Genomic DNA, 14288 nt, shown 5'->3' on the forward strand with positions numbered 1-14288 from the left:
TTGAATTATCCATTTTGACACTCTTTTAATTACTATGTTTATAACATTTACATTTAATGCAATTATGTATATATTTGGATTTAAGGTGTATTTGGAAAATAAGCATTAAGCCCTTACGATTTATGTTATAGAAGTTTTATAAGTCTTTTTCAAGACATTGGTTATTATAACTTCATTTAGTTAACTTAGAAACGTACAAGGTTTAAGTTTTTAAGTGTTTATTATATATAAAATACCATGTATTATAACTGGAGAAGACATAGAACTGCTTTTTTGTTGAGATATAATTGAAATATAGCATTGTGTTAGTTTAGGTGTTTAACATAATGTTTTGAAATACACATGTTGTAAAATGGTTATCACAGTAAGTTTAGTTAACTTTAATCACCACACATTTACATTTTTTTCCTTATGATGAGAACTTTTAAGATTTACTCTCTTAGCAATTTTTAAATATACCATACAGTATTGTTAAACATAGTCACCCTGCTATCCATTACAGTCACAGGAATCTTTTATCTTGTAACTGGAAATTTGTACCTTTTGACCACCTTCACTATTTCACAATCCTCCCCCACCCACATCTCTGGCAACCACCAGTCTGTTCTTTTATCTATGAATTCAATTTTTTTTTGTTTGTTTCCACATATTAGTGAGATCATTCAGTATTTTGTCTTTTTCTGTTTGACTTATTTCACTTAGCATAATGCCCTCAAGCTCATTCATGTTGCCTCAAATGGCAGGACTTCCTTCCTTTTTTTATGGATGAACACTAGTTCATTGCATATATATGTGTCTAAACGCACTATATTCATCCATTCACCTGCAGATGGACACTTAGATTGTTTCCACATCTTGGCTATTGTAAATAACGCTGCAGTGAACATGCTAGTGGACAAAGAGCTGTCTTTAAGTCAATATTAACTCATCCCAATTGTTGAAAGATTCACCTATTTATCAGAAATAGTATATGAACCTTTAAAAATACAATTTTAAACCTTCTATTCCAGAACCAAATATTAAAGAATCCCTGTCATGCTTCAAAATTTTTATCTTACAATTATTATAACATAGGCTATCATTTACATACACTTGTTCATATTTTAAAAACAAAGTAGAGTTAATGAACTTTTTCTTATAGACATTTTGATTATCTGGACTATAATATTCTTAGAGTGTATATGTAACAGATTTTAAATCAAGTAATTAGCAATTTGCCAAGTGAAGGGAAAAGAGGGAAAATAGGAAAAAAACAAGAGAGGAGCAGGTTTTAGACAACTAAGAAACTGTCTCCCTAAAGTGCTGATTCTCTTTCTTCTGCAAGGAAAAGGAAGTTTAGATGCAAAAAAACTTACTGGATACAACCACTCATTACTGTTGATACTGTAGTCCTTCACATTTAAGTACACTTTATTTCTAAAATAATTTTAGAATAAAGCTGCGAGGATGCTACAGAGAGGTCCTAAACACTCATTTATTTCCCCCTATTGCCAACATCTTACATATAATCATGGTACATTTGTCAAAATTAAGGAAGTTAATAGTGGTCCCGTACTATTAACTACACTTGAAACTTCATGTGGATTTCAGCAGTTTCCCCAGTAATATCCATTCTCTCTTTCTGGATCTGGTTTAAGATAGCACCTTTTAGTCATCATGTCTCCTTAGTGTCCTCCTGTCTATTAAGTTTTGAGGAGTACTGATCAGGTGTTTTTAAAGACTGTTCCTCGGTTTTCTATTAGGTGATTTTTTTTTTCATATTTACACTAGATTATAGAATGGAAGGAATATCACCGAGGTGAAGTACCCTGCCAATGACTTTGAATCAAGAGTGTACAGAATATCTATAGCTTCACATTAGTAACATTTACTTTGACCACCTGGCCAAGTTACTGTTTGCGTATCTCCACCCTAGTCTTTAAAAGGTAGTCAGTAAGTCCACATTTAAGGGACAGGGGAGTTCAGGTCTACCTCCTGAAGTGGGGGGGGGGGCAGGGGGGAGGGAGTATCACATTAAGTTGAATAGATTTCCCCCCTAAAGACATTTACGTTTTGAATCCCCAACAACGTTGTACTTTATGGAAAAAGGGATTGCGCACATGTGAGTAAATTGAGGTGGTTGTGGGCAGAGAATATCCTGGATTATCCGGAGGGATTCTAAATAACTAATTACAAAGATCCTTATAAGATGAAGGAGGAAGGTCAATAACGAGAGAAAATGGTGTGATGAAGGAGACAGGTTGATGTGGCCAGAAGCATGCTAACAACATAAAAGAAGGTGGTCCAACAGAGGACTGGCTTTAAAGCCAAATTTCTACATGAGAACACCGAAGTTGGATCAGAGTCTTCAAATTGCTGCAAAGAAGTAGTAAACTTAGAGAAGGGTAATGCTTTACCATCAGGTTGGCAAAAACTATGGAAATCAGTTATATTTGGTGATGGTATGTGGGGACATAAATAGTTGTTAGGAATGCAAATTACCCTGACTTTTAGGGAAAATAGTCTAACAGTATATCTTAAATATTAAATGTGCAGTCTTTGACAAAGTAAGCCCATGGTTAGAAATCCCTTTGATAGAAATGAAAGCTCAAGTTCATAAAGATAAATGTAGAAGGATGTATACTACATCATTCTTGTGTGAATTACAACGCTGCCTATTTTGTTTTTGAAGTGAAGTGAAGTGAAGTCGCTCAGTCGTGTCCAACTCTTTGCGACCCCATGGACTGTAGCCTACCAGGCTCCTCTGTCCATGGGATTTTCCAGGCAATAGTCCTGGAGTGGATTGCCATTTTTGGTTCAAAAAGATGTTATAAGTATACTTGCTTTTGAGCCATTTATTTCTCCCCATGGCTAATCCATCAGCAAATCTTATCTTCTTCTTTTTTTTTTTTTTAAATCTTATCTTCTTTACCTCCAGAAACTGTGTTCTACATCTGTCCATTCCTCTTTGCCAGTATTATTTTACTGGTCAGTAAACACAAATCAATATATTTTTATATATTACAATTATATAATATTGGTGGTTTTGCATATACCACAATTTAAATATTCTACTATTATTTTAAATCTTTTACTATCATGGTGAATAGGTGCTATTAATTACTATTAGGGTGTTTATGTTTAATTTTTTAAAGTACTGCATAAATGTTGATAAATGCAAACAATATTTATAATTTTCTCTACAATCACTGGATTACTTTGATTTTATTGGCAGGGGTGATCAGGTGAAAACCATGCCCAGATGAGCACTGGAGAAAACATTCCTAAGCATTTTATATGTAAAGATAATTTTAGCCCTGGACACTAACTGCAGTCTAAAATAATGTTTCCTTTCTTTGTTGTAAAGTTCTCTCTTCCACGGGATACTTTGTAAATTTTAGTTTTAAGACTTCAGGCTTCACTGATATGCGAGTTGATCAGTGAATTTTACAAATCACTCAACACTGAAGGCCCTTGTTATTTATTATCTATGGAGAAGGAAATGGCAACCCACTCCAGTATTCTTGCCTGGAAAATCCCATGGACGGAGGAGCCTAGTAGGCTACAGTCCATGGGGTTGCAAAGAGTCGGACACGATTGAGCAACTTCACTTCAGCACAAGGTCTATCCTCTCCTTAATCATTTTTAATTTCCATTCTTAGAACTTCTTTAGCACTGCTCTTCCTTAAGATCAAAAGCACAGACAGGCAGCATTCTGGTGATAATTCATGGTATAGTATTATTTGTTTGGGCTCCCCGTGGTGGCTCAGTGGTAAAGAATTTACCTGCCATGCAGGAAACTTGGGTTCAATCCCTGAGTTGGGAAGATCCCCTGGAGAAGGATATGGCAACCCGCTCCAGTATTCTTGCTTGGAAAATTCCATGGACAGAGGAGCCTGGCAGGCTACAGTTCATGGGATGGCAAAGATTCAGACACGACTGAGCGACTAAACAACAACAAATTATTTGCTCACAAAATTCTGTCCTCATTATGTTCAACATTTTTTGTTAGCTGCCTTGGCCACAGTACTTTATCCAGATGATGTCTTCACTAACTACTTGTGGACACTAAAATCATCTGCTCTTTTTTCACTAACACTGCCTTGTGATGGTCGATAAGGAAAAGTGAATTGAAGGCGTTAGTTGTTCAGTCATGCCCAATTCTCTGTGACCCCATGGACTGTAGCCTGCCAGGCTCCTCTGTCCACGGAATTCTCCAGGCAAGAATACTGGAGTGGTAGCCATTCTCTTCTCTACATCTTCCCAACCCGGAGATTGAACCCGGGTCTCCTGCATTGCAGGCAGATTCTTTACCATCTGAGCCACCAGGGAAGCCCTATACGGGAAAGGACAAAACAAAAATAAAAAAAAATTCCAAAGAGGAGTCTCATGATCTCACTCTTGTTAGAAGTATGAATAACACTTGTTTGCATGCGTGTGTGCTAAGTCCCTTCAGTTGTGTCTGACTCTTTGCGACCCTATGGACCTTAGCCTGCCAGGTTTTTCTGTCCAGGGGATTCTCCAGGCAAGAATACTGGAGTGGGTTGCTATGTCCGCCTGTAGGTGAGCTTCCCTACCTAGGGATCAAACCAGCGTCTCTTACATCTTCTGCATCGGCAGGCTGGTTCTTTACCACTAGCCCCACCTGGGAAGCCCACATAATACTTTATAATTTAGAAAAATTTGTACCCCCTTCATGAAACCTCAGAACAAACCGTTGAGGCTATCAGTGTCATACCCACTTTACAGATGAAGATAGCTTTAGCTAAGAGGTGCGGTGTGCAGCAAAATTTCGGGGATTTGAATCCTCCCCTGTTCACATTATATTGTATTGCTTTCCACCACAGCTACTAAGGGACTGTGTTTTTGGCTTGTTTTTCCTTTCTGCAAACCATTTCCTTTGCATTAGTTCCCTCTGGAATAAAAGCTTAGAAAGCTTTTTAGCCTTCTGAGTGTATTTTTTAGGAAATCACGAATTCACTATGCTATTTATCATTCATGAGTTTCAAAGTGTACAGTACCACCAAGGAAGCAAACATAATCTGGAAAAGTAATAACTTTACACTTGACAACGCTTAACACAGAAAGGCATTATTGTCTCACCCAATGGGAAGCATCACTGGTGTATAGTGTGCGTTGTTTTGGGGATGCCAGAGGAAGTGGATGTGAACAAGTTTAACGCCCAGACTGCATAACTTGAACTTTATCTTGTTCATGTCTCTCAAGTTTCATCTCATGAGCACAAGATACAAAATCCAGTCCTAACAGCTCTTTCTTTTTTTCCCCCTTATAGTTGACGTCGGCTGTACTCTCAACAGCCCTTTGCTCTCTTAGCTGCTGTGCTTCCTAGGTTTCTTTTGCACAATATATTCCAGAATTGCTCTTTTCTGGACACGCTGGTCCCCTGGACGGTCGGGGGTTGGGTCCCAGGTTTCCATGCCATTCTCACTTAACCTGCTTTAGGACCCTAACGTACTTGATTGTGCCTGAAAAGCTCCCTGAAATACTCCTGGCTCCATCGGTTAACCCTACTTCACTGCGCTCCAGGTTCTCTTGATCGCTTCTGGAGCCCTCCTCAGGGTTCGGTCCGTATTGGTTCCGAAACACTCAGCGGGAGGGCAGCAGGCTCTGCGACTCGTCCTGTTCCGCGATCCAGCCCCGCAGACTTCCTGGCATCAGGTCTGGCTTCTCATCCCGGACGCGGCGGCTTCCCTTCTCTCTCTCTCCAAACAACACGCCGGAAAACTTGGGATTGCTGACAGCCTTCTCCTCCTAGCCAAGCCGGCGCGCTGGGGGCCGACCCAAAAAGAGTTGGGCGGCCTGCGCATGCGGACTCGGCGGCCGCCACACAAGCCTCCCCGGGCCGCCTCCCCTCGGCCCGGCCGCGGCGGTTTAGAGCTTCTGACAGCTCCGCCACCGGCGGACGAAGCCTCGTCTCGTGCTTCCACGTTATCCTATCAGAGACGGGGCGGGGCGGCGGCCCCCGCGGCCTATCAGCGCGAACCACGATCCCGGCGAGCCCAGTAGAAGCGCAACCAGGAAGGAGGCGATTGGGCCGCGGCGGCGCTGGGGGCGTGGCGTAGCTAGGGCCCCGCCCGCCGCCGCTGCCGCCGCCGCTGCCGCCTCCCTCCTCTAGGCGCCAGCCGCCTTAGGCCCGAGCGAGAGCGGACTGCGGGCGGGCGGCCGCAGCTGCAGCCTGAGCGCCGCGGCGGGGGGCTGGTGGGCCCCACAGCTTTGCTCCTCCTCTGCGCCCGCGCTCTCGGACATGGTGGCCCCCGGCTCTGTGACCAGCCGGCTGGGCTCGGTGTTCCCTTTCCTGCTGGTCCTGGTGGACCTGCAGTACGAAGGTGAGTCGTGTCCCGCCCCGGCCCGGAGGAGGCGCGCTCCGGGTGTGGTGGCGGGTGGAGGGGCGGCCAGGCCTCCCGGCGCTTCCCCGTCGAGCGTCTCGGGGCGGCCGGGGCGGGAGCCGGGGACTCCGCGGCCGGCCTGGGCCTGAGCCCGCCCCAGGGCGGGGGCCGGCTCCCGGTTCCGGGTTTGTCTGGGGGAGAGGTGCGGGCAGCGGCGGGCCGCGGAACCGCGGGTATGGACTGAGGAGCCGGGCCGGTGGGGCCGGCGGGAAGCGGGGCGGCGACTTCTGGGGAGTCCTAGGGCGCGGAGACCCGGGCGGCTGTCCGGTCCCGGCCTCGCTTGGGACCCTCGATCGGCGCCGGGGGCTCCGGGTCAGCGGTGCTGGGAGGAGGCTGTAAAAGTGGCCCGAAGGGAGGGTGCTTTGGCTTTGGAGTTCCGGGAGGTGGAGGGGACAGTGTCGTGTTGGATGTTAGAAGTGAGTAACCGTCACCCCACTCTGCTCTGGGTTGTGTCTCGAAGTTGTTAGCTTGGTGCGTTAAGGAGCCGCTGCTGAAATTCAAGCTCCCGGCGGGCAAGGCACTAAAAGTTTGTGGCTTTACAGTTTCCAGTCTGGTGTCACTCAACCTTTCCTTTTACGAGTTCCCTGGGGTGGGGGTGGGGTGGTAGGGAATCCACTTTTAAGAAGATACGAACGCTAATTTTCACTTCAGTCCTACAGTTTGGCATGTTGGCTGCTCTTAACAGGAAACTGAGGGTTGTCCCGTTTTAGTTGTCAGCGGGCAGGAGTAAGAATGAAAGCCGGGAGTGCCCATTGATCTGATGCTCCAAGCGTGGTTACCCTGCGGAATATTCGAGTATAGTGAAGTTATGTCGTGCACTCAACTGTTTGCAGCCCCGTGAACAGGCTAGTAGTTACGGAGGTCAAATTAAACAGTTTAATACTGGATTTCGTATTAGAAGGAGTGAAGAGCTGAAGGCAGGAATTGTTGCTGGTAAAATCCCCTCCAGATTTTCAACTTGGAAAAAGAGTAATACTCTCCAATTTTTAGGTCTTATTCATAGCAGCTGTTTTTTTTTTTTTTTTTTTTTGGCGGGGCGGGGTGGGTGGTGTTCCGGAGGACCATATTTTTTTTTTAAATCAGAAAGCAGAATATGTGGCATGGCAACATTGGGAAAAAGAATTTGACAGTGAGGCTGCCCCAGAAAAATATATGGAATTGGAACTGCAATGCCTGGACCATGACCTTTAATATAGGTCATGTATTCCACTTCTTTTACATATTTTAATGTTAACTATCTCCTACCCTATGAAGTGTAGTACAGTTAGCATTAATTAATTTTGGCCACTTGAGAGAAAACTGAGCTTCCTTGGTGGCTCAGATGGTAAAGAATCCGCCTGTAGTGCGGGAGACCTGGGTTTGATCCCTGGGTCAGGAAGATCCCCTGGAGAAGGGAATGGCAACCCACTCCAGTGTCCTGGCCTAAAGAATTCCATGGACAGAGAAGCCTGGTGGGCTATAGTCCATGGGGTTGCAAAGAGTTGGACACCACTGATGGACTGATACTTCACTTTGAAGAGAAAGTTGCCTATGTTCTGCTTAACGTGAATTATTATTTTAAGTTACACAGGTATACACCTGTGTAAGGTTTGCCTTTTCCACTGGCTTATAGGCTGTCTTTTTAGAATCACTGTTCTGTATATGATTCTGTAGGACTTTAACACTTCATTTCTATCTTGTAGTATTTTCCAGAAGGAAAACCTCACCCGAGAGCTATTCACCCAATGTGGAACGCATGGTGACATTTCACAGAGGGGTGCCAAAGTGCTGTCTTCTTTAGGGTATTGTCTGTGTGAAGTGGCCAAGACTTGGTCCAGGTGGTAGAGAAGAAAGGAAAAAGTTCCTAAACTTATTGATGGTGCCTGGCACTCTCCTGGCCACCTTTCTGTAAGCTATCTCCTGTTCAAGGAGGTACAAGATGTTGTTTCTACTCTCCAGATGAGGAAACTGAGGCTCTAAGAATTTAACTTGGATAAGGTCACATAGTTGTTAACTCTAAGAGACATAAGTTGAACTTATATTATTTGACTCTAAAGTTCATCTTGCTTGTGGACTGGAGACAGAAGTTAAGTGGCTGAGGGTATCCTGTGGGCCCAAGCACTTGTAAGTACTGGCAGCTGAGAAAATTCAGCCTTTCTATTTGTTTGTTTGCCACCAGCAGTAATGAACAGGAAGAGAATTTTCCTGACGTCTTTAATACAGTGGTTCTCAAGCTTGAGTGTGTGGTCACCTGGATTCCTTTTTAAACAAAGTGGTGAGCCTCACTCCCAAAGTCCTTGATTCAGTAAGTCTAGGTGGGACCTGAAATTTTGCATGTCTAAAAAGGAGTCACTGGTATAATGAGTTATGCAGTGGAGTTAAATTAGGTATCTGTTGTGTAAATCAGGTATCTATTTTATTTGATGGAGATGTAAAGATAGGCAAGAACCTCTGAAAGCAAGCTGTTAGCTCGAGTTTTCCCAAGTAAGCTGTGTGTCTGAGTTTTCTAAGCTGTCTTTCTGGAGGCACTTAGGACCGCATGGTTCCACTACTGGGCCCAGGCTTGGAGACGGAAGACACAGAACAGGTGTGAGAAGAGTGACTATGAAAGAGTTGTATTGCAGAGTGTCCCCAGTAATTAGCTTAGGGGGCCTAGTTGTGTCGGATTTAAAAATACTTATTTGTTTCCCTAGGCTTTTCGGTTAATTGTAATTCAGAGAAATAAACTATTTAATAGGTTCATGAATTGAAAGGTTAAATCTTTTAGCAGCCCTTTTCCAAAAGGCCTTTGAAAGAAGGAAGTCTGAAGCACTAGTTTAGGAATAGAATTTTTGGAGCAGAAGAAAAACTTTTGTATTATCTACTTTAGTATTCTTATGTTACAGATAAGGAAGCTATTTTAATTCTCTGCTAATGGTGTGTTCTATTTGGTGATTTAAGTGGGAACATAACCTGGGAACCAAACCTTCTTTTATCTCTTTCTTCCTTAACATTCTTTCTGAACTCAGTTTATCTTTATTTCACTGAACTGACCTGACAAAACCATATACTTTGGACGCTGGGAAAAGAATAGTTACAAAAGATGGTGATATTTCTTATGTGAACTGTGCTCGCTAGGATTTTCTTGACATTATTTAAATATGAAGGTAATAAATAGCAAAAGCAAAGGACTTTCAGTAATTTATATACCCCCTTCCCCTTACCTGTGGTTTCTCTTTTCTTGGTTTCGGTTACTTGTGGTAAACTGTGGTGTGAAATATTAAGTGGGAAATTCCCAAAATAATTCATAAGTTTTAAATTGCAAACCTTTCTGAATAGCATGATGAAATCTCACAGGGTCTTGCTCTGGCCGTGAATCATCTCTTTGTCCCCTGTATCCAGCCTGTCACTTAGTAGCCATCTGGACTATCAGCACTGTTGCAGAGCTTGTGTTCAGGTAACCCTTCTTTTACTTAATAATGGCCCTAAAGTGCAAACCTGGTGATGCTGACAATTCGGAAGTTTGGATATGCCAAGAGAAGCTGTAAACTGCTGCCTTTAAGTGAAAAACGTCTGTGTCTTAGTAAGGAAAGAAAAAACAAAACAAAACTGTGTGCTCGGTTGCTAAGATCTGTGGTAAGAATCAGTCTCCTATCTGTGAAATTGTGAAAAAGGAAAAAGTAATTTGTGCTAGTTTGACTGTCGCACCTCAGACTAAGGAAGTTGTGGTCACAGTCTTTGATAAGTGCTCAGGTAAGATGGGAAAGGCATTCCATTTGTACAATAAGATATTTTGAGAAGAGGGCACAACATTCACATCTTTTATTATAGTATATTGTGGTAATTGTTCTTTTACTATTGTTGATCTCTGTCTAATTTTTAAATCAACCTTATCATAATGATAAGTGCATATGAATAGGAAAATATAATGTGTATATAGTGTGTGTGTGAAAGTCGCTCAGTCATATCCGACTCGTTGCAGCCACATTATACAGTCCATGGAATTTTCTAGGCCGGAATACTGGAGTGGGTAGCCTTTCTCTTCTCCAGGGGATCTTCCCAATCCAGGGCTCGAACTCAGGTCTCCTGCATTGTGGGCAGATTCTTCACCAGCTGAGCCACAAGGAAGCCGAAGAATACCGGAGTGGGTAGCCTATCCCGACTCCAGTGGCTCTTCCTGACTCAGTAATCGAACCGGGGTCTCCTGCATTTCAGGCAGATTCTTTACCAATTGAGCTATCAGGGAAGCCCTAAATGTATATATAGGGTTCAGTACTATCCGTGTTTTGATAACCACGGGGATTTTGGAATGTATTCCCTGAGAATAAGGGGTAACTCCTGTAAACTAAGTATTGTAGCAGACTATCAGAGAGCTTCTAGAAAGTTATTTTAAGTTCATCTAATGTTATAGGCTATTATTTAGCAGTAGTGTCCAGGTCCCAATTCACTTGACTAGTTAGTATTTACTGAGCGAGTGCCCAGAAATGGAGTAGTTTAGTTACTGTGGGATGGGGGGAGTTGTGCTGAAATGGAATGGCCAATAGTCAATAGGCTTTACTTTCCCATATGAAGTTAATGAATTGTGGTTAAGTTTAATTTCTCTTGCCATAGTGTTCCTTTGATTATTGTCCAGTTATTAATGTTTCTTTGTATGGAAATATCATGGGAATGCAGTCACTTGCTCTTAAGAACAAAAACATCATATCAGCCATAAATTGATGTTTCAAGATCTTTGGGATACTGCTTTTTAAATTTTTGAAGATAAGTTTTAAAAGTCTGATGAGTTTGTGTTATTCGGAGTTCTAGAATACGAAGACTCATTTAATCGGCTAGCAGAGGCTTCACTGTAGTGCTCTTTATAGGTGAGATACACGCAGTATAGAACTCTTGGCTTTTGTCTTTGCATTTATAGACAACTTGGGGATATAACACATGTTTTGTGAAGCATCTGTGTTCTCTTGCTACTTGCTCAATGTGGATTTCGTGATCTATCTTGTAGTCAGTCCATTGGAAGCACCCTTTAATTTTCTTGTCCATGTAAACTTTGGTTTTATTCACTTGCCAAAATTTGAACTGATTTAAATTCAACCTGGCCAACTGGTTTGTTGAACCTCAGAGCTGATCATGGATGGAGAAAAATGAAGATAACCTTGCTGACAGGTCTCATTTTAAGCATATAGTCTCTCTTTCCAGTGCATACTCAGTACTGCTAGCATTCCTACCTACAATTCCCTACAATTCCTCCAGTTCCCTAGTGTTCTTGAAAGTTAGTGTCTCAGACCTTTTCTTCTTTCCTTAAATCTCCAGTTGAAATCCTCCTTTCTTTTCTTCCTCATTCTTTGTTTTTGGCTGCACAGGGTCTTAGTTGTGGCATCTTAGATCTAGTTCCCTGACCAGGGATGGAACCCAGATCCCCTGCGTTGGGAACTCAGAGTCTTAGCCACTGCACCACCAGGAAAGTCCCTCTTGCTCATTCTTTGTGACCAGGGGTCCCCAACCTCCAGATCTCATGCCTGTTGATCTGAAGTGAAGCTGACGTGATGATAATAGAAACACAGCACACAATAAATGTGGTGTGCTTGAATCATCCTGAAACTGTCTCCTCTCCCCAACCCTATCCGTGGAAAAATTGTCTTCTAGGAAACCTGTCCCTGGTGCTAAAAAGTTGGGGACTGCTGTTTTAGACTTTGTCTTTATTGAGAAAATGAAAGCCGTCACAGGGCAGTTTCTTCTTCTTTCTACCTCTGAATTTAGTAGCCTACCTACCTGCATCTGTACCCATTCTGCTACTTAATGATTAAAAACATTAATGATTAAAAAAAAAAATCCCTCCTCTTGGCAAAATCCAATTTTATACTTATGGCCTGGGTTCCGTTTCTTGTCACCATCTGAAACGACTGCTTCTACAGTTGCTGTTTTTCTCCTGCACCATCACTTTCTTCCTCTACTGGGGCTCTGACATCAGCACTCCAGCAGGCTATAGTGTTTCCGTCTTAAACTGGGCTTTGATGTTATGTGTCGCTGTAGCTACTGAACAGTATCATTGTTTCTCTTGAGAGGGGAACTTCAGATCAGAGAGTCCTTGGTTGTCTCTCTCGCTACATCCTCATCTTCTATTCTCTTCTCAACACAGTAGAGCCTGCAAAGCCTTATGTATCTGACTCCTGTTTACTTATATCTTTTCTCATCTTAATCTTCTCCTTCACTGGGCTCCTGCCACATCAACTTGACTTCCACATGCCCAGCTCATTTCTGATGTAGGTGTCTTTATTCTTGTTGTTGCTATACTCTGAAGGTTTCAGAGAACAGCTTTCCAAATGAGCGTTCATATTTCAGCCCTGACATGCTGTTTAAGAAGCATGCTCTAGGTCAGTTAATAATCTCCCTTTCCCTTTTTGTGTTTTCTTCATAAAACTTAATGTTGTCCTCAATTACTTGATTTGTATTTCTTGTCTGTCTGCCTGTCTAGAATATAAGCTTTATGGAAAGTGCTGTTAATCCCTATACCTAAACTATGTTGACATGAAGTAGATTTGCAATAAATGTTTTCAAAATGGATGAGTGAGGTTGACTGTTCTAACTTTTTTTAAATATGAACGCTTCTAAACTGATTTTCCAAGTTAAAATTCATTGAAAAAGGAAACCCGTCACAACATTTATGCTTTCACATTTAACTGAAGCGAAGACTAAAGTCCATTGGAATTGAGCAAACGTGGTTACAATAGATTTTATTTTCCTAGTTTACCCAGGAAGATTTTGGTGCAGACATAGTTCGTATGTACTTGCTACATAACTTCCTTTAAGTCTGTGTGTGTGCGTGCGTGCATGTGCTCAGTTATAAGTCTGGCTACGTGTGTGTGCGCGCATGTGCTCCGTTTTAAGTCTGGCTGTGTGTGCGCACGTGCTCACTTATGTCCGACTCTTTGCAGCAACATGGACTGTAATAGAATACTGGAGCAGGTTGTCATTTCCTCCAGGGGATCTTCCCTCCTCCGGGGAATCTTCCTGTCCCAGGGATCGAACCCGTGTCTCTGCTGTCTCCTGTACTGGCAGGTGGATTCTTTACCACTAGTGCCACCTGGAAACTTTTGGCTTTGAATACTAAAACAGTTTTTAGGCTAGGGTGATTGGAAAGAGATGCTTGCAAGGTCTAGGGGTTCCAGCTCAGTGTATTTTTATTAAAACTGTTTTGTCATTGGTCCTTACTCGACTGTGGAATTGTGAAGATAATGAACTTCCTGTTCTTTGGAGAAGAGCCAGATTCCACTGTGTTCTGTTTCTGTCTTGAGACTTCTTTCTCTGACCCGTCTTGCTCTGATCTTGAATTTAGATAGGACCTTTTATAGACAATACTTTGTTCCTCCCTGCATTGTGTTCTTTTTCCCCGCCTATGTTCGGTTTTAGAAGGATCTTAAAGTTCTCTTTCTTCCTGACACTCTTAAGTGTTCCAGCCTGAACACCACCCCACCGGGCTAGCTTCCCTTCTGCCACCTGGCCTTGGCTTGAGCCTTCGCGTCTCTAACCTTTTGTTCTTGACTTTTTCAGTCTGGTTGTTCCAGTCTTGGTTGTGACTCTCAGCACATCATACTTTTTAAGCCCTCAACTTTGTTTCTTAAAATTGTTTCGTTTTTGCTCTGTAAAAATATGACAGATCTTGGGGGGGGCCTGGTGGGCTGCCGTCTGTGGGGTCGCACAGAGTCGGACACGACTGAAGCGACTTAGCAGCAGCAATACTGTTACAACTTCAGTACAAGACTTAGCTGCTTCACCTTTCCCCCGTCCATGCTGTATATTTGGCTGACCTTTGGCTGACTCTTGTCTGTGGAGAAACCTGTTTGTTTATTGCTGCTCAGAAGACAGCAGGATGTTTGGTTGTCTTATCTCTCAGAAGTAGGAGGCCTCTCTCATTGTCACTGTCTCCCAGGATGTGGCAAAGGAATAAAA

General features: G+C 42.8%; 1 protein-coding gene across 1 annotated transcript in view; it reads left to right on the forward strand.

Moving 5' to 3' along the window:
- The first annotated feature begins 6069 nt into the window (after positions 1-6069).
- The window catches only part of DNAJC3 (DnaJ heat shock protein family (Hsp40) member C3), a 67012-nt gene continuing 58793 nt past the window's right edge, over positions 6070-14288 (forward strand). Inside the window, exon 1 of the mRNA XM_027557835.1 lies at positions 6070-6326. Coding sequence (XP_027413636.1) covers positions 6245-6326 — 82 coding nt within the window. The 5' untranslated portion in view covers positions 6070-6244. The remainder of the gene's footprint in view (positions 6327-14288) is intronic.

This window comes from Bos indicus x Bos taurus, chromosome 12, assembly GCF_003369695.1.
Source record: "Bos indicus x Bos taurus breed Angus x Brahman F1 hybrid chromosome 12, Bos_hybrid_MaternalHap_v2.0, whole genome shotgun sequence".
Lineage (NCBI taxonomy): Eukaryota > Metazoa > Chordata > Mammalia > Artiodactyla > Bovidae > Bos > Bos indicus x Bos taurus.